The sequence below is a fragment of the Eumetopias jubatus genome, unplaced genomic scaffold (genome assembly GCF_037043125.1).
Source record: "Eumetopias jubatus isolate StellerSeaLion01/CBP00866 unplaced genomic scaffold, mEumJub1_p1.0 scaffold_15, whole genome shotgun sequence".
Taxonomy (NCBI): Eukaryota; Metazoa; Chordata; class Mammalia; order Carnivora; family Otariidae; genus Eumetopias; species Eumetopias jubatus.
The window spans coordinates 77,165,932-77,186,299 of record NW_028274821.1 but is presented as its reverse complement, the minus strand read 5'-3'; the positions used below and the strand labels follow the sequence as shown (position 1 = coordinate 77,186,299).

General features: G+C 48.6%; 1 protein-coding gene across 1 annotated transcript in view; it reads right to left on the bottom strand.

Moving 5' to 3' along the window:
* The window catches only part of PAPPA (pappalysin 1), a 232,022-nt gene that overhangs the window by 8,154 nt on the left and 203,500 nt on the right, over positions 1–20,368 (bottom strand). The window contains exons 19-21 of the mRNA XM_028107916.2: positions 18,378–18,487; positions 9,665–9,736; positions 4,891–4,989 (exon numbers count right to left, since the gene is read on the bottom strand). Coding sequence (XP_027963717.2) covers positions 4,891–4,989; positions 9,665–9,736; positions 18,378–18,487 — 281 coding nt within the window. The remainder of the gene's footprint in view (positions 1–4,890; positions 4,990–9,664; positions 9,737–18,377; positions 18,488–20,368) is intronic.

The window sequence follows — 20,368 nt, the reverse complement described above, 5'->3', positions numbered from 1 at the left end:
TTACAAAGCCTTGCTATGTTGAATAAGTTAAGGCTGTTTCCCCTTCTTCCCTTAAACCTCCAACACATGCTTCCTTAGGATGATTCCAATTATAAATTAATTTTTTCTGTTGTTATGAGGGTAAATTATTGAAGCAACCATTCTGGAAATCTCTGTATTCGAGACTCCTCAAGGCTCCAACAGGAAAATAATAAACTGACACACTGAGAAGCTGAGTCCCACCCCTTCCTGTCTGCCTCGCACTGCAGACAGGTGTCTGGATGGGAAAATGGTCACCGCTGTCAGACTGAGTTTCCTGTACTATCTTGCTCTTGTCTGCCAGCCGAGCCCAGGTCACCCCACAAGGCAGATGTGGGGAACAGCTGGCGTCTGGACAGACCAACAAGGGGAGGAAGGATGAAGGGAGCAGACAGACATCATTCTGGGCCAAGTGACCAGGAGGCCTGAGCCCCGGAGACTGGGAAGAGGTTAAGTTAGAGAGTTCGCTAGAAGGACATCTGGGAGAAGATGCTGTGTGCTTACCCCTTGGCCTTGAGTTCAGACCCGGGACTCCTGTCCAGGTGCACTAGGAAGGAAGAAGACCACCCACCAGGGGAAGGGTAAAATGCCTGGGCAAGATGCAAGCTCATTACGACTAGATGTTCAGAATAGGGGTTAGAGGCAACTGCCTCGTGACTTAGGCTCACGAGGTTTCCCTCTCAGCTCTACCACTTGCTGGCCGTGGGACCTCAGCCCTTCTCAGCCTCAGCTGCCTTGTCTATAAAATGAAGCTAACAGGACAGCACCTACAATAGGGTGACGGAGTGCGGAAAAGAGACAGCACATGCAAAAGCAGTTACCACTGTGCAGGGCACATCGTAAGCCCTCCATAAGTAGTAGTGACTATTATTCGGAGCCAGGAAATCCTAAATCCTGCACTCAGCTCTGTCACCTCCTACAAGGGAGTTCACCTCTCTGAGCCTCCACTGCGTCTACCTTGTCCGGTTTTTCCTGGGGTCTCAAGGTGAGACAAGAGGCACAGAGACTCTAAACCATGGCCAGACACATAGTATGTGCTCCATTAATGACATTACCGTCACTGTGGAAGGTGCATGTAGCAGATCTGCCCTACCTGTGAGCTTCTGAGTGCCAGGCTGTGTGCTTGTAGGCAGGGAACTCCCCACGATGGGTGCCTAGGGCCAAGAGTTCAGCTAGGAACTGACCAGGACCAGCGGTACGGAGCAGGGAGTGAGAGGGCAGAAGCCAGCCCCTGGCCCCTCTCCTGCTGTAAAAGGCTCTCTGCTGGGGAAGCTGGAGACAGAAACCAGGACTTTTTTCCACTCAGAGGAAACTGCTGTCTGGGATGTCAGGGATGGCTGGCAAGGCTGGGAGCCTCAACCATTCCCCACCCTGTCTTTGCTGCTGGGAAAAGCTGCTTTCATCTTGGCCAAGGCGAGGGGTCCCCCATCCAAGGTTCCCTGGCAGTCGGGGTTCACGGTGAATTGTCTCCAACCAGAACTGGGAGGGTTAGGCCCAGGCACACTGAGGACTGGGCCCCATGCACAAGAAAGAGCTGGGCTCATGTGTCAGGCAGGCCTGGGCTCGAATCTGGGCCTCGGCACTTGTGGCCAAGTGAACTCAAGCACATCCTGCAAGTGCTCTGAGCCCAGACTGGTTCGCCTGGGCAACTGGGCTAACAGAGACCTGTCAGAGTTGCCACGGGGATTCAAGAAGGTGATGGAGGACACGTGTCTGGCAGGATGTCTGACAGTTGCGGCGGTTCACTTAGGGGTGCCTTTTTCATTCTCTATTTCTCTACCTGCTGTCTCGATAAACCAGTCTATGGCAGGAAGTGGAGTTGGGCGTATACAAGAGAGAGTGTTAAAGCATTCGAGAAGCTGGAAGTTATTTACCAGTTAAACTGGGGAATTTAAATAGTAGGAAGTACGAGTTTAATTTGAGATCCCTTTCTCCTCCAGAAGTCAGACTCCCAAGCATCTCAAATCCGAAGAAAACCCCAAACACTGTGAATAAGGAACTATGGCAAAGCCATCTGCACCAGAAGAGAAGGCAGCAGGCTCTGTCATCCGCACTTCCCACATAGTGCTTCCAGGCCTCTCCATCCTGTCTTCAACCACCACTCACCTTCTCCAGGAAAGCTACTCACTCTTTGGGTCTCAGTGTAGACATCGCTTCCTCAGGGAAGCCTTCCCTGACTTCACACTGGTCTCCATAAGATCCTGCTCCTTTCCTTTGCTGCCCTTTGACAAAGGTACTACAATGCCTGGTTGGATACCTGGCTCCCCTAACGGGCCTCGAGCTTTGCAAGGGCAGGGGCCAGTCTGTCCAGACTCTGCCCAGGGCACACAGCTCGGTACAGTGCTGAGCCCTCCCAGATGCTCAAGGAACATGCATCTCACTCAACGAAGGAAGCTTGGCCGTCTGCATTCTGCAGCCTCAGCCGACAAGAAGGATCATCAATTTAAAGTGGAAGGGATCTCTTAACCCAGAAAGCCAAAATTACATGTATAATGTGGGTAGAAAAGGAAAGGAAAAAAAAAAAAAAAAGACTAGGAAGCATATTCAGAACTAGCAAAGAACTGACTCTGGGTCCCTTACTACAGAGGCAGCACCTAAGGGTTCTGACATCTGAAATTGTTGCAACTGAACCCAGTATGAACAGAGTGTCAAAATGGCCATTTGGTGTACATGTATATTTTTTCAAGTGACTGTAATCATTTGGAATCTGCACCTGAACCTCAATCTCATGACTTCATGTTCCTACCATGCACTCTGTAGAAACAGCAATCCATTTAAGGAAGTCTCCCAATAAAAATAAATTAGGGTTTTTTTTAATGTTTTTGTATATAAATTATAGTTGGTAGGAAAATTCTTCTAATCGGAGCTGCTCTTGCACTGATGGTGTCACATGAATACTGTGTCATAATTCTACCCAAACTTCTATTTAAAACACAAACTTCATTGTCCATTCACTTTCGAAAATGGTGGACTCCACCAAGTCAAATCGACACTATTGTATGCTGTATGCACTTGGCACCAGGCGTCAAGAGCCTTATAAATACTCACACCTTTTATCCTAGTCATTTCGGTTCTAAAAGGCAATTGTAAAGGAACAGAACTGGAGAAATATTTATCTGCAAAGATATTCACGAGCCTCATTATTTATCATTGTGAGAAACTGAAGTAACCCAAGAGTGAAAAAGAACAGCCTGAGGTGAACAGCCTGTATCATAAACTATGATACATCACAACCCTCTAATAAATAATAATAGAGCAAAAACGACAGCTGGAAAGTTCATAATAATATCAGATCATTCTTATGTATCAGATTTCCTGGGCTAAGTCAAAACAGAACAAAACAGGATCCCACACTAGAATGTCAGTGAGATATACACAGGCACAAATACCCACACACTTAAACACACAGTAAAATACGGCAGAAGGAAGAGCAACGGCTATTTCCGGGTTGTAAGATGAGCAGTGATTCTGTTGTTTTCTTCTGCTTTCTGGATTTTCCGAAAAGTAGATGTATTGTTTCATATTGGGAGAAAAATAAAATTCATCAGTAGGAAATGAATTTTATTCTACTGTATTTGAGCAGAAAGTATTGACCTTCAGTGTTTAAAAAAAAAAAAAAGGAGGGGGTGGGCATGCTGAAGTGTTGCCCATACAAGACTCGCTGACCCCAGAGAACCTCAGCAGCCCTGGTCATCTATCCAAAGATGCAGTTTGAGTGTGTTCTTTTGGGTCTTGCCCTATTCATCCCCACATTCTAGGGTCAGAGCATCTTTCTTAAAAGGAACTAATTCTTTTAAGGATGATGCGATATAAAGGTACTTGGATAGCAAGCCAGAAACCTTGCTCTGTTTCTCTCACTCACTCTGCCACCGCGGCCAAATCATTTCTCCTGTATGGGCCTCAGTGCCCCCATTAGGAAATGAGAAGTTTGGACCAGATAATCACTGATAGCACTTCTACCAAGACTGACTATGACCGGTCTTGGGAACACTGTTCCCCCTTCTTTAGAGAGAGATTAGCTCAAACAATTTTTCAGCTCAGATTGTAGATGAGTACAAAACCAGAAATAGCTCCCTGTTAACTCATTCATCACCAGAGCACTCCTCAACCCAGATTGCCCAGTCTGACCACCTCTCCCCTAGCTCTCGGCTGGGGTCCCAGCCCTCATCAGTAAGAAAGTGGGGTGGCCACTCTTCTGTGAGTGGTGGGTATGCATCACAGTCAAATGTTCCAGTTTTACTCGAGACACTAGAATCACTCCCGTCGCACCCTAATCTGCAAAGGAAGAAAATCACAACCAAGACCACTCCCCCTAATTTTACAAGTGTGAAAAACCAAAGAAATTATAAAATAATCAAAGGCTATGACTTACCTTGGTAAGAATGTCCCATCTTCTCTCTGCCCCTAGATTTTAGACATACTCCCGAAAAATGCAAGTTCCCTCTAGGATTTTACAAGCTAGTCTCTTGCCCCAGAAACTCTTTTTCCTGGCCACCTCCCCAATCCTTCTTCTTATCCCTTAAGTTTCGGTGTCAGTGCTGATCCCCGGTAGAGCCTTTTTCCAACCCCTGGCCTGGGCCCTCACGGTGCTCTATCCTCTCCTTCTAGAAGTATTGATTACACTTGTATTTGTCTGCTTCCATACCTGTCTCCAAGCGTTGAGGGTAAGGAACCACATCTGCAAAGATCATTCACGAGCCTGCCCACCCAGCTCAGGGCCCAGCCCATAATATTAGTTCAACTACTGCCTCAAAGAATAAAAAATACAAAACAATGTAGCATAGCTTGTGGGCAGGGATGTCCAGCATGCAGGGTGCTCCTGGTTAGGAAGCTGGAGAGACCTGCAGGCGGCAGCTGCCCAGGGGGGCCTACCTTCTTGGTCTTCACCGTAGAGGCACAGCAGTCCCCACCATCGTAGTTGCAGAAGGCTCGGTTGTTGATGGCATCACAGTAATTGTCTCCCATGAAGGGCTGCAAGTGGGGAGAAAGGCAGAAGGAAGGTGGCCCATTAGCATCCAGGAGTGGGTGGGGCATGGCCCTGCCGTTGTTCAGCTATCTCTTATCCTTTTAAAAACCTCTGGAGACAGCCTACCTGGCCTCAAATGCCAACACCCCCTTGGAAAAGTTATCACTTCTACCATTTGTAAAGACTTACCTAGCTAAGTTTTCCCCAACTCAACTGTGGTTCTGCTATTAGACAGGCTTCTAGGCTGGGATATGCAAAGCCACAGGATAGAGCACTTATATCTCTCTAAAGTAGGACTCATTTGACTTGAGGAAATGATGAGAAAATTTGAGCACCCTTCCCCTACTTTTTCCAGTAGTAGGTAGTTAAAAACATAATTTATAATACAATATAAGCTGAATGTAATCTGCCCAAGAACTGTCAAGATCAAACGTAAGAGTTCATAGGAATTTGGCACAATGGTCTGTGGGATCCCTGTCCTCTAGCATTGGAGTACAGATGTCCTTGATGTCACATGCTTTATGTGTTTGTTGTCTTTTTTGTTCTCCAAACAACATGTGAGGTAAGCACTGCTATTCCCACTTTTCAGATGAAGATTCTGAGGCTCAGAGCAAGAAAGGGACTCAGCCAAGATCAGCCTGGCAGGGCCAGAGCAGTGATTTAAATCTAAGTTGACGTCCTATTTTTTCTTTGCCATTCTAGTCTGTATCTAGCACATACTGATGTGTTGCTTTTCTTCCCTGTGTTCCTCCAACTCTGTGGTGCCCCAAAGATGAGGAAAAGATGCAGAGTTAAATCATTACTGATCTGAATCCAGAGTAATCTTATGGGGAAGTCCGGAGTGTCTGCAGACCCCCTAATACTTTTTTGTCCCCATCCAAGGACTGAGCACACTGTTTTTTTCTAATGTCTGTTTATGAACCTGCAGCTGGTGTAAGACTGTGAGCTCACTGAACACATGGGCAATATCCAGCTCAATCTTTGTCTCCCTATCACCTAGTTTAATGCTGGGTACAACTTTGGCTTTTAGTGGTGTTTTTCGAATTGCATATATTATATTGGCATAGTGGAAAGGCAGTTGTGAGGGGTTTAGAGAATCTGGGTTCTAGTCTAACAAACCTCAGCCAACTGGAGGGGTTACTTGGTGATTTTGGTTAAGTGGCTTTTCTTTTCTGGGCCTCAAGACTCCCAGTTGTGAAATAAAGAGGCAGGATTAGTCCGCTGGTTTCTCACAGCAATAAGCGTACCCCTCCACACATCAAAAGCAATACTGTGTGACCCTTTAATACAGAAGGCAGTTGAAAGTAAGACCTCTCTTATTAAAGTTCACATTGGGCTCTCTAATGCTCAGTGACTCACCAATGGGAAAGATATCATCAGTTGGCTAAGACCACTGCATCTCAGCACAACCCCTATGATCCAGTGGTCTTTCCTTCCCATCCTGTTACGGGGAGAACCAAGCTCACAAGGAGTCCCTCCCATGTGGCATCCCTGGCCTTTGCATCTCTGCTCCAAATTCGTCAAGGCTCTGTGCTCCCAACTCATGATGCCAGATCCCATTTCATCACTATCCTATTAGGGTCTAAAAAAATATCTTAGCAAGACAGAACCAAGAACAGGCAAGAGCTGTGCTCAGGTGTCCATGTGTACATGTGCATGGCTATGAACACAAGTGTGACTCTGACAGGTACTTGCCATAATGAACACACTATTACGTTCATATCCAAGCAGAGAGGCACAAACAACAAACAAAGGATAAGCCCTTGGCTTTGCTCTGTGCCTGAGGAGATCTGCCTGCGGGATCTGTTCTTTATGATCTTTCTTTATATCATATAAAACAGAGTAAGGAAGGAAACCAATGACCCTTAGAATGAAAGAACTGGCTTGGTAAAAGGGAAAGAAAAAACTGGGAAAGAAGAGGAAGAAGAGAACAAAATAAATGAAACTTTTTTTTTGGCCCCTGAAAAAAAATTTCCAGTCTCATCAGCAGCTACCCTGCAGCCACATCCGTGGCTCCATCCAGCCCTCTACGCATGCACCCTGTACTTAACCATATTTACTGAGTGCCTACTATATGTTATACATTGCACTAAAGACAAAGCTATAACAGTGAGTCAATATAGATGAAGCTCCTACTCCTCCAGAACTTACGCTTCAGTGAGGAGGCCGACTTTAATCCAATAATCACACATCTAACTGGCCAACTTCAACTCTGGTAAAGAGCGAGGGAGGACAGGTACCATGGGGCTGTTAAAGAGTAAAAGGACTAGACCTCATCAGGGAGCTCTGTGAAGGTGTCCCTTAGGAAATGACCTTTCAGTGGAGATCAGAAAGATGAGCGAGGGGTTAATTAGGAGAAGGTGGAGAAGGGAGAATGTCTAGAGAGAGCGAATAACATGTGAAAAGCTCTGGCACTTAAGAGATTTTTCCCAGCCCTGGTATTTCTCAGGGCTGCTGCTACTACTACTGTGTTCAGGCAAGCAGTTCAGCCTTCGAGATCTAGCTCCAACCTCACCCCTCCAAGATGCCTTCTCTGGTACCCTCAGCACATCCTGGGCTTCCATAGCTGCTTGTACTTGATTTGGTTACAGCTCTTGGTACGTATTTTAGAATTCTTTCTTCAATTGTCTATCTCCTTCATGATACTGTGAGTTCCTGATGGACAGGACTGTGTGTCATCCATTTTTGTATCCAAGACTTCCTTGTGCCACAAAACATGTGGCGATTTGAGCAAAACTTCACCATTTGTTCCTTCAATGTTTATTCGGTAAAATGGTTCCGTTCTTCATGGATGGATATGTGGATGCATGGATGGACAAGGGGCAAGAAGACACCACACATCTGGACTCAGGAAGAGCATAGTTTTCACTTGACTAAGGTCACTGTGTTCCTAGAACCTAGGGTAGTGTCGGTGCCTAAGAGGCATCAGAGAAACTCTGATGCACGAGACAGTGAAGGGACCACTTCAGACACAGCTTGGGGTAGAGGGCTCAGGAGTCCCAAAACCTTTCCTCAATTGTTGCTACCTCTAGACATTCCAGGTTGATGGCTCCTCCCTGGACCCAGCATTTGAATCTCTTCCAGGCATTCCTTTCAGCCCCAGGCATGAGGCAAACTATTAGCTCTAAGCTAAGGAGGAAAGGTGATCACCTGCAAGGGCAAAGGCGATAAGCATCGTTGGCAGGGCTCAGAGCCTGACAGGTGAGGGTCTCCTAGGCCCCGGTGCTGAGTCAAAGGAGGGATCGAATTCTGCTGTCACACTGGCTGCCCAGCCCGCCGACTCAGCAGAACGAGGGCCCAGGTAATCCAAGCTTTCTTTTCTCCAAGCGCCGGACTGATCCAGAGAGATGGAAGGAGGCACCAGGCACAGGGCCTTGGCCTTGGTTTTGCCATTCCTGGCTGAGCCTTGGGAGAATGGGGAGCTCTTAAAGACTACAGTGTCGAGTGTCCTGAGAATATGCTGCAGGGAGCCCCCAGCCAATACATGGAGAGAACAGTGTGACCCAGGGACTGTCTTGTCAGGGGTGCTTCATGGGTGGGAGATGGCCTAGTGGAGGAGAAAAAAGCACCGGCCTGGAGTCAGGAGACCTGGGTTCATGCTTTGGCTCTGTGGCTTTTATGCTGTGCAAACTTGGGCCAGTCCATCTCCTCTCTGATCCTCATTTTCCACTCCATATAACCATCGAGTAGGGTTAGATCACACTAAGAACCCTTCCTGTTTGGGCATTCCATCAAATTTTAGATCTGGCTACACCTTTAAAAAGTCAGGTTTAGATCATCTAAAAGAGCATTTCTGACTCTGACATTCTAAGAATTTCATCAAATACAAAGTTTTCTAGGGCACAATCTAGTCTCTTTCACCTGCATTTTCCTGAGTAGGCTTTTGCGGGGCGGGCACAAATATTTGTGCATCCACCTGGATGGGATTTGGGGCTTCTTTTCATTGCCAGCTGAGAAGACCCACAAGGGACTTGGGGTGCACAGAAATATCTCCTAGTTCCATAGGCAGTGTAACCCCTTGAGAATACAGATGACATCCTAAGTACCCTGCCCCTTTGCCTCTCCAGGCTTGTCACTGAGACACAGAGACAGATCTCCATAAAGCCAAGTTCCAGGGAATGGTTCAACTGTGAAGTCAGAGTGGATCTTAACTTTCAGCTCTATGGTAGAGTCTAAGGTATCCATATTACTTCTGGGGTTGAAGAATGAGTGAATGACAAATGTGTGGCAAAAGGAATTGACCTACAAGTAATGGTCAGCAGTAAAGTAGGAACTGGAAGGAAAAAAAAATGCCTCCTGTGATTCTGTAAACATTAAAGGTGATAATTTTGGTCAAATGCCTGCATGTTACAGATGCAAAATCAATATGGCCTCCCTCCCTCCCTCACAGATGCAGCATTATGTTGCATCTTAGATGCATTATGTTGCAAGCTTAGAACACAGGAACACCTGGCTTGGAATCCTAATTCTGTTATCCATGAAATGTATTTTTGAGTATGTTTGTTGATATCTCTGTGCCTCAATTTCCCCATCTATTAAATGGGGTTGCTCATTCCTGTCCAAGAAGTCTATTTAAGGGATATTTACAGCATTTTGTAGATAAAGCAAATGGCAGCCATAATTAAGAACAGAACAATAATAATAATGTTAACAACAGTAGGATCACTTCTAGGGACTCACCTCACAGCCTTTGACGCAGTGAATCAGAGCAGGGTGAGGATACCACTTGAGACCAGCCGTGCAGACTACTCTCTGCAGAGAGAGGGAGAGAGCAGTCAGATTGGTTTGGGGCTGGGAGGAAGCCGTCTTGTTGTTGGCACCACATTCAATCACCCCACCTCTTCTTGGATCTTCCAATTCCTGACTTCACCCTGGCATTTACATGGATAATTTGCCCAGACACTTGCAATAACAGGAGCCATGAGATTACAATAGTATTTGTGTTTGCTGTAGGTATCACAATTCTGTATCTCCCTGGCAGGAATAAGGGCTGAAGAAAAGCAGAATTGGGGGATGAAGACGTGATCAGAAAGGCCCTTCAGGAAATTCTTGGCTGATGTTTGATCCATGGGTGGAGTTAGGAATAAGGTGGGAGGCAGGGGGAAAGGCAGAATGGATCTACGGCTGCAGGAGGAAGATGAGAGAATGGTGTGGAGCAGGGTTTCCCAAAGCATGTGCTGAGGACCACGTTCACCAGGGTCACTATGGCAGCTCATTAAGAAGGCAGATACTTCAGAGCCACCCTGGATCTAATGAACCCAAATCTCTGAGGCCAGGGCCTGGGATTCCACATTAAAAAAAAAAAAAAAAGCCTGCCAGATGATTCTGATACACACTACAGTTCGGGAGCAGGGGACTGGCTCAGAACCCTCAGAGACATAGAGAACCCTTCCTGTCTCCACCTGCCATCATGCCATATGGGCCCACTCCCAATTCCCTGACATTGTCCACACTGCCACAGCCCTGTGACTTTGTTCTTGCGGTTCTCCTTCCCTGAAATGCCCTTCCCCGTCTTGTCTCCTGGAGAAGCTTTAGTTATCTTTCAAAATTGCTGCTCAAGACTTACTTCCCCTGTGGTGCCTTCCCCAACCCCCCTCAGAGCTTCTAGGTTTGCATGTATGCATTTATTTATAGCCTCCTTTAATAATAATAATTATTACTATGATAATGACAACTAAAATATATTGAGTTCATTTGTGGTGCTAATTACTTTATGTATTATCTTATTTATTACTCGTTACCATGCAGTGAGGTGGGCATTAATCTTGGGTCATAAGGAGAATAAATTCCCCAGGCTTCATAGCTGTTTAGTGAAGAAACCAGGATTTGAAATGGAGCACTCGTTTTGGAAATTATTTAAGGCAGCTTTTAACATAAAATCCAATATGAGGATAATTTTTAAAGGAGGTGAAAAGAGAAAGATAAAGCTAGGAAGGTAAATAGCCTCAGAAATGGGGCTAATATGGTGTTCCCAGAAGCTCCTTTCTCTATTCTGCTATAGATGCCTTACTTTTTATGCCAAAATTACAATGATTTCTTTACAAAATAAAATGAAAATAACCTGAAGGCAAATGCTTAGGTCTGCAATGACAGGTAAGTGTCAGGGACCAGCCATGGAAGTCTATGTGATCAGGGCTTGCTCTCCTGGATGAGTGCCAGCTGATTAATTTTAATTAAGAAATGAACAGTCCTATGGACCAGAATATGGAAAATCATGTTGAGCAGCCCAATTTCTCCCTGAAGGCAGACCTATATGGGAGCCCAACTGTAATTCTTTGGTTTCTTGGTGAGCTTGGAACAAAAGGAATCACACTGGGCTAAGACGGGGTTGGTGCCTTTCCTTTCTGCTGCACAGCATCCGTGGTTCACCCTTGGATCATCCATGCCTAGAATGGCGACTGGCACATGGAGGATGCCCATAAATGTTTATGTTATAAATGCATGGTGACATCTCAAAATAGAGATGATTTTTATTAATGGGCAGTTTTCTTTACTTGTCCTCCTCTCTTCTAGAACATCAGAAGAGCCCTTACCATGCCTAGCATAGTGTCTAGAAGACCAGTTTAGTATAGGCAGAATTAAAGTCTTAAACAACCTAAGGTGAAGATCTGACAACCAGTCTTGCCATGTGAAGTCTACTGTGTAGCCCCTCCTTTCCCTTTCTACCTTTTCCCAATACACCTAGACGAGATGACATGTGGGAAAGACCTTGGGCAGGGGGTATGTCAGATGTGGATGCAATTCAACTTGAAATTGCTTTGTAAATTTCCACTCTGAGGCTTGGTTCTCCTATCTGTGGAAGTGGGCCCTGAAAAATCACATCATGGGCTTGTCGTGATGATACATGGAGATAAACGGTACAGGAATGATTAACTGAGGACCTGGGTTTTAGACATCACTGTCTCTCCCCAGGACCGGGCCTGGAGCACAGCAAACAAATACATGTTGACCAGATAGATGAAGGAATGTGAGTAGCTCCAGAGTTCCTTTCTTTCTTCCGGCTTACTTTGGTGCCCTCTGTATCCCAGCCTCAGGGCCAGAAGTGGAGAGAATCACCTGTTTTCATTCTCTGGGAGACCTTACCCAGACTTTCATCTCTGGGTCTGAGAGTCTGTCCCCAGGCAAAATCCAGGGGTGCTGGAGGGGCCCTTGGTAATGGCTCAAGTAATAGAACACAGCAGAGTTGGGATCCACAAGGGATTTGATGCCCATCCCTCCCTGTTTATCCGAGACCTAATTTAATCCATCTGTAGGAATGTTGTGGTGCGGTTGTACACGTTTCTGTCAGCTGAGGTTTACCTGACGTTGAGTTCAGAAAAAGGACTTTTATACAATCTGCATGAGCCTATTTATCTTTCCAAGGCTTTTGGATTTTCCAGTATTCCTTAGGGCTACATGCCCTACCTGTCTCACTACAGGGCCCCTCTGTATGTGAGGAGAACTGGAAGGGGGCAAGCAGCAGGAGCTGAAGGAAAAGCTAGGCTATTTACACCACAAACTGGGAGATCCCAGATGAGGCCCCTCATATGTCAGCCTTGTTCCTTTGGATGCCAATGAGACCTCTAGCCCAGTGAGAGAGCTTTCAGACCAAGTTTTGTAAGATGGCTTTCATTTCCTGCCTTGATGCATAAGAAGAATACACTGTCCTTCCTTCCTGGCTGCAATGACCATCAGCAGCATCACCACCACCACCACTATCTTCATCATCATCATCCTCTTCTTCTTCAACTTCTTCGTCGTCATCTTCGTCATCATCTTCTTCATCTTCTTCGTCTTTGTCATCATTGTCATCTTCTTCTTCATCATCATCATCATAGCACTGATACCAACCCTGTCATCATCCTCATCCACATAAGCCCTGTCCTCAGAGCTTTATCTATTTAATTCTTACCATAACTATGGGAGAGGTATTATTTTTCAGTCTGGTTTATACAGGAGGAAACAGACCACAGAGAAGTTAACCAACCTGCTCCAAGCCATACACACAGGCCATGACCCTCAGGAAATAAGCCCATAGCTCTGTGATTTCCAGGTCTATATTTAAACCCTACACTCTCCTTCACATTCCCCTAACCCCCAAAACTGTAAATATAAAATAGTTTACTCTTTGGCCTGATGGAAAGACCAAGGTTCAGAAAGGTAGAGGGGCTTTGAGAGAAAAGTAGGCAGGCCGGGGGGGGGCAGAATGTCTCCAAGAGGAATCCCAGGGAAGATGGGGCCCCAGGCAGAGCTGAAGACATGCGAGAAAGCATCTTAAGAGAGCCTCCCCATCCTGAGGCTCGTATTGGACACACCTTCTGAAACCTTCTAAGATGAGCCCTCTTTTCTCTTTAATTCTTCCCTTGATGTATAGGACTTTCTGTGAATGAATGATATCATTTAACTTATGTTTGCCTTTCGTTATCAGTTGTGGAGCTTCTGGCTTTCTTTAAAAGCCTGGCATTTTCCACCCTGAATGCCTCGTGTTTGAAGAATGCCTGCCATTTACAAATACATTGTCAATGTTTTTGAATGAGTGAGTGAACCAGTGACCAAATGAGTGAATGAGAAATCACTGGATTCTGGACATATCTCTCCAGTATGGGCTCTACCTGCAGGGCACACGATATCTCCTCTCTGTACATCTGGACTTCATGCTCACTCAGAACCATTCTACCTCTGACTTTAGACTCGACAGAGCCTTCCACAGTGCTGCTGCCTTCCCTTCAAGGATCAAATTCTGCATCCTTTGTCTGCAAGTGTCAAGTGATTCATAAAAATAAGGTGGTTGCCTTGCAAGACAAAATGCAGGAGAATTAGCCCTGGGTCCAAATTCTGATTCAACCGCATTAGTTACATGAATTGGGCAGTGAAAACCCAATGAGAACCTCAGCTTCTTCCTGTGTAAAATGGTGATACTATTGATCTCACTGGAGTATGGTAGAGACAAAACGAGGTGGCACATTTGGACCTGCCTAACAAACAGTGCCCACATATCATAGATAATAAATGGTAACTTCCTTTTTTTCTCCCTTAAGTACCCCCTCCCTTTCTTCTTCTTCTCTCTTTCCTCCCTCCTTCCATCCTTTGCCCAGATGCCATTATAAAATTCAAGGTCCCAGCTGCCTAGAGGAATTATAAGGCTCTGAGGTTGTGAGCTGCATTTGCTGTGAACATGTCGAGGTTCAGGGCAGACTAGGGGTGCTCCTTCGGAGCTGTGACAGAGAGGCTGCTACCCTGAATTCCAGATGCCCAGGGCTAGGAGTCTGCCTCATCCAAAGGTTGTAAGCCAACAGCTTCCAGGCTACACAACCCACAGAAATGTTCAGTTTGGCACACAATGTGCTTGACAGGAGTCAAAATTATTTGCCAGTATTTAAAAAAAAAATTTAGAGATTTTATATTTTAAAGACTCCAGATTTCTTATACTCAAGACGAAAGTGGAAGATCTAGCCATACTCGGCACCCATTTCCACACTGCCACACTTGGCTCGAGCTGCCCCCCTCGGGAAGCAGGATGTGTTTTCCAGAGTTTACCACTGTCCCCACCTTTCCCTGCAGTCTCTCCAGCACTGAGCCCAGGAGACATTGCCATCTGTCACTGAGTTTGTATTGTCTCCTTTCTTAGATGTGAGGAAGATTTCTCCATGTCCCTATCACTTCCAACAGCGCATGCGGGGCGGTGGGGGTAGTTGAGTGGGGGCTTTCAAAGGAAAGAAATTTAAACAAATAAAGGGAGTGTTTTCCTTTATGAAAGTAAAACTAAAAATTTTAGTACACCTGAAAGTAATATAATTTTATATGTCAATTACACCTCAATAAAAAAAATAAGCCAACCCAGTAGACGTTATCTTGGGGGCACAGCCATTGCCTGGCACAGAGAGGGGATGACCTCTGGGGAGCCAGGGATCCTGACCTGGGGAGTGGTTTCCCGAGTGGCCACAAACATGGACACTGACCAAACCTTACATGTAAGATCAGCATGTGCATTAAATCTCAATAAGAAGAAAATTTAGAAAGTCATTTCTTAAGTTGCGTAAAATGTACATGGACATTTGTATTATTTTAAGTGTGTCTGTCTGAAATATGTCTAGCAAATCCTGCTACCACTATTAATAATATGCCTAGGTATATAGTCTACAGAATGACACGCCTGGCCTGCTTCACCCACTTGTCCCACTAGCCTGGTTCCCATGGGGGTCTGACTTTGTGACTCTTGATCCAGGCCTATCTCTCATTCCACAGATGGGCCAACTGCAGCTTGTAGAAGTGGTAGGATTTGTCCAAGGACAGACCGCAAGAAGATGCCTGGGCTTGAACTAGAACCTTGGTCACCTGATCCTGCAAACCTTAGTATTTAGTGAGCACCCACTGCGAGCTAGGCACGAAGGGGAGTACCATGGTGAGTAAGAGGCCCGTGGGCCTGCCTTCACAAAGGTCACCATTCTGGTGCGCTCATCACAGCACGCCATCTCAGTGGTGATCTCCCACTCATCTAAGTAGGCACTGTTCTCATCATATAGGCCGATCCGTGTAAAGTACTTAAAATAGAGGCTGTCGTGCCCCACACGCCACCGTGGGCTTCAGCCGGCTCAAGTGGGCCCACGAGAGGTGGTGGTGCCTGTCCCTCCCAGTGCTGTGCGCAGCAAGGGCAACTTGGCAACCCAGGCGGGTACACCACGGTAACTGGCAAATGCTACACATCAGAGTTCTAGATGGTGGCTGTTTTTTTTGAGGGGGGGGCGATGTAGGGGGAGGGGAGCGCGGAGAGCCAGTGAGTGGTTAACTCTGCAGCAGCACGTTCCCTGGCAAATGGTCAGTAAACGGTTTGCCCCTGTTATGACTGTCATGCGTTCAACAGAGACTGCGCGGGGACCCCGCGACAACGGCACATCAGACTGGCCAGGGGCTCCCTTCACTCTCTCTCAGGCCAGGGGCTTCCCCCGCTGAGATTCCACTTCCTCCACTGGAAACAGGGGAGAGACGAAAACCTGCCTTACCGGGTGTGTGGGGGGGGAGGGCAGGGGGAGGGGTGTAAAGGAAGCATGACCCCGTGCCCGATTCACAGGCGGCATCCACGAAATGTGCGTTCTGGTCCCGCACTTCCTTCCCCGGGGACAAAGGTAAGCAGACTTGGAGCCGAGCCTGGCCCCCACCCATCTGCCTTGCCCCGGCCCCGGAGGCCTCTGCCCTGGCCTAGCAGCACCAGCACCAGCAGCTCTGTTTCTCTGTAGCTCTCAGCACACGGGGGGCAAGGGTACAGCAGAGGCCAGCTTTTCTGCCTTATTCCTGGAAATCATCAATCTCTGCCCTTCACCCTCCTCCCTGTTTCTACCACATTTTTTTCCTCCTGGATAATGAGGCCTCCGGAGACTAGGGGAGGTCTGAACCTCGTTATGGCTCTCTCCGTAGGCCGGCATCAATAAAGGCCGGCAGACCAGGGAACGGGGTAGGGGGCTGGGGCGGCCAGGCGGCGGGTGGGCAACTGGGGAAGGGGGGGCTCCCAGGCTTTCAAATCCCTGGATTTATTTCACAGCGAATTATAACTGAACTCTTTAGTGCTCGGGGCTCACCGAGGAAAGGGTGGGAGTTCACCCGGGGGCGGGAGGGGGCCGGGCCAGGGGAAACTGGTCTGAATCCCGGGCAGAGGACCTCCAGGACCGGGGTATGAGGGAGGTCTCCATGTCTGCTCTGTGTAGGAGTGTAATTCCCCTGCCTTTGGGTATGTGGGAGCAGGGGAGGGGAGGGGGGGCATGGCAGGGTCCTGGCTCTGCTTCCGGTGTGACCCTGGCCTAATCCCCTCCCTCCTGCTCCTCAGTTTCTCCATCTGTACAATGACAGGCTTGTACTTGATCTCCAACTTCCTTGAGCTTCTGACACGGGGGTTCTGTGCGCACCCCTGGGTGTGGACAGCACGCCGGCATCCACCTGGGCACTCGATGAGAATTTGTGCAGGGCGCTGGGCTAGCAGTGGGGAAAGGCATGCCGAGGGCAGAGAGCAGATGGGGAGCATGAGGTCGGGGAGACAGGGCTACATAGGGTATGCACGGGAGAGTCAGGGGCAGATGGAGGCGAAAGAGGGTGGCTGGGCGGGACATGGAGCAAGGCGACAGAGGTCTTGGGAGAGGCAGAGAGAAACAGTGGAAACAGAGGCAGGCAAAAGGGACAAGACTTGGAGGTAGGGCAGAGGGCAGTTGGGGAGGAGGAGGGAGGGGAGGAGAATGCTGGGGTGCACAGGGGAGCGGGGGGGGGCGTCCAAGTCCAGTGCCAGCACCACAGGCCGAGTGCTGAGTAAGCCCTCGCAATCATGCCCTCAGCTCATTTGAGAAACAGTACACCTCGTATCGGGTTCTGCCTGGCTATCCGGAGCGGGATCTGTAGCAGGAGGGCAGACAGCGAGGCCCCCCGCACCCCAAGCAGGAAGGCTGGCCAGGAGGGACATCGCCGAACACTGCCCTGTGGGCCCTGCTTCCTCCTTTCACTCTCTCCAGGTTGAGCCAGGGCCCAGAATGGGTACATGAGGCCCAGGGTCTGCGCTTCCCTCGAGGGCAGGAGTGGGGTTCCGCTTCAGCTGTAGGGCCATGGATGGATCAGGTGACACGTAGACCATGGGAGTGGCCAGCCCCCAAGTGGACCTGGGCAAGGAGGCGGCTGCAAGGAGGCGGAGCCTACATGGCCTCTGGCCAGGGCCACACCAGCTAGACACTGAGGACAAGCACTGCACTTGGACTCAGGCTCGGGTTCGAGGCCTCGCCCTGGGCCCGTCACTCACTCCTGAGATCTCAGTGTCCCCAAGCAGGGACTGCAGGCGATGTCCCCCCCTGCTCCATACAACAATTCTGAGTCTTAAATACCATCTTGTGTGTTGACTGCTGGGCACGTGCACATGGTGGGTGCTTCATAAGCAGTGGGTGTTACCGGTTCCCCAGACCACATATTAATTGCTTTCCACCAAACAAGTTAAGCATGGAGAAGGATACCAGAAATCTAGGCCATGGCACATGGAAGGCCTTCTAAGAGCTTGTCTAGAGAAGCCAGATCGCACTATCCTTATAGGGACAGACTTTCTGGTCAGACAGACATGGGTCTGTGACCTGACTCTGCTTGCTGTGTGTTCTTGGTGCCTCTGTGTCCTCACCTCTAAACTGGGGACAACGGTCCTCTTATTCCTAGACTGTCATCAGGATCCAGTGGAACAGTAAATAAAAGGTCCTCCGCACAGGCCTCGCTGAGGGCAAGGGTGAAATACCGGGGGCCTGGAGAGACGATCGTGAACAGTGTCCACCCCTCAGAACAGGCGTGATAAGTCGATGACTGAACATGTGTGAAAGGACTAATGAGGGACCGGGACACAGTAAGTGTCCAACGGGGTCACTTCCCTCCCCTAGCCACCGGGGACAGCCCTGTCACTCACCTCCACCCGTGTGGGGTTCAGCCAGTGGGGGATGTCCCGTACAGACACGTTCACTGGAAGGATGATAGACTCGCTGTTGTGGTCCAGGCACGAGGTGACACACTCCGACCCTGAGGGCAAGCACAGAGTGAGGCCACAGCTCAGCCCCCAGTCCCCTGATGCCCATGGGCTGCTCTCCCACCATACAGGCCCTGTCGTGCCTGGTCCCCAGTGGACCAGGCCATCCCGGCCTTGAGGACAGTGGAAAGAAGTGAACTCCCAGCGGGGCAGCCTCTGGTCTCCCTGACTCTATTCTCGTCTCCAATCTGGCCTGCACCCACCGCCATGTTCATTGGCCCTGAGCCCTGTTTGGACATGCCCCTCCTCTGCTTGAGAACATTTCCAACATTGCCCACGAGCAGGACAAAGTGTAATCCCCTTTGCCTAGCATCCATGGGCTCCCATGGCGTAGTCGATCTTGTCTCCCATTAACCATCTTCACACTTTGGGTGGTCCAGCCAGATTGCCCTAGGTTTTCCACCTGAGTCCCACAGCCCCCTGCCTCTATGTTTCTGCTCCCTTTCACCCCTTCCCCTGAATCACCCCCAGCTGCCTTCTCAAGGTCAAATCCTATCAGTTCTTCATGGCCCAGTTCAAATCCTCCAAGAAGCCTGCCCTGATTTTTGCGCCTGAGTGAGAGCAGTGTTCAGCAACGAGGAGTCTCTCAGTGCTGGCCTTACGCCATCCCTGTGCCTACCTTTCCACAGTTACAGTGATGCCCTAGATGGACAAGGACGAGCGGGACTCATCTGTGAGCCCAGCCCGGTGCCTGACACGCAGGGACTGCTCAGGATGCATCAGTCCAGGGCGTGGTGAGCCCATGAATGCAGCACAGCCTCCTAGCCCCTCGCTTTCTGCTTGCTCAGGACTGGCACACACGCCTCCCCTGTGCCTTTAGACCCTTCTTACTTTTCTTCAACTAGTGCACTATGAGTGATCCTTCAGACCCCAATCCAAGTGCCGCCTACTCTGAGGAGCCCTCCCTGCTTTCCTGACAGGCCAAGCCTTCTCACGGGCACTAGCCCCTTCCCACGGGCTTGGTGACTGTTGTATCGATGGCTCTCTTCCCTGCTGGACTGTAAACTCCTGAGGCCAGCCCTCTCTGTGCTCCCCGTTCCATGCCCAGAGCCTGGCACTGTGCATGGCAGCAAGTATTTGTGAAATGAGTGGGAGAGACAGGGAGTGAGTGAATGCGTCCATGGACAAGGGACCGAGGGAGTGGGTGAATGCACAGGAGGACATGGGTACCCAGATGGGGGAGTGAATGAATATAAAACTGGATACGTGGATAAAGGAACAAAAAAATGCACTGATGATAAATGGGGACAGGCGGGTACACAGCAGCCCTGAGTGAGGGACACCTGACTTTAAGCTGTGGGTTGGCAAGCCGACCATAATTTGGTGCATTCATTCTCTACCTTGACCTCACACATTGTAAAGTCTCCTGAAAACCAAGCCTATCCCACGAGGTATCTCCAGGACTCTCAAGCCGTGCTCATTCACGTGGGCAAAGAATGGACGTGTCAGAATCTGACCAAGGCCCTAAGGAGGGCATTCCCCTACCTTAATGCCTGGACCGCCGCTGAACACTAAGTAAGTGGATCCCAAGAGACAGCCAACTCGATTCTAGCAGCCATTCTAAAGGTGTATTTGGTGTGTGTATCCCCCCCCCAACACACACATATACTTAATATATGTACATATAGTTTATCTATGAGGGCCCTTCTTATTGTCCTTTTGTCTATCTCTTCAGTCTGAGAGACTCAACAGGACTGAAGAGGGGATGAGGGTGAAGTGGAAGGACCTAGGACAGTGTTTAAAACCTCTTCACTTTACACACAGGGCCTCCCAGCCCAGAAGCGGGGGCAGATCCCTGGCTGTGCAGGTGGTTTTCGTGTGTCACCCGTTCTCCTGAATACCCCATGCTGTGCCACAGGTTGTCATCACACCCA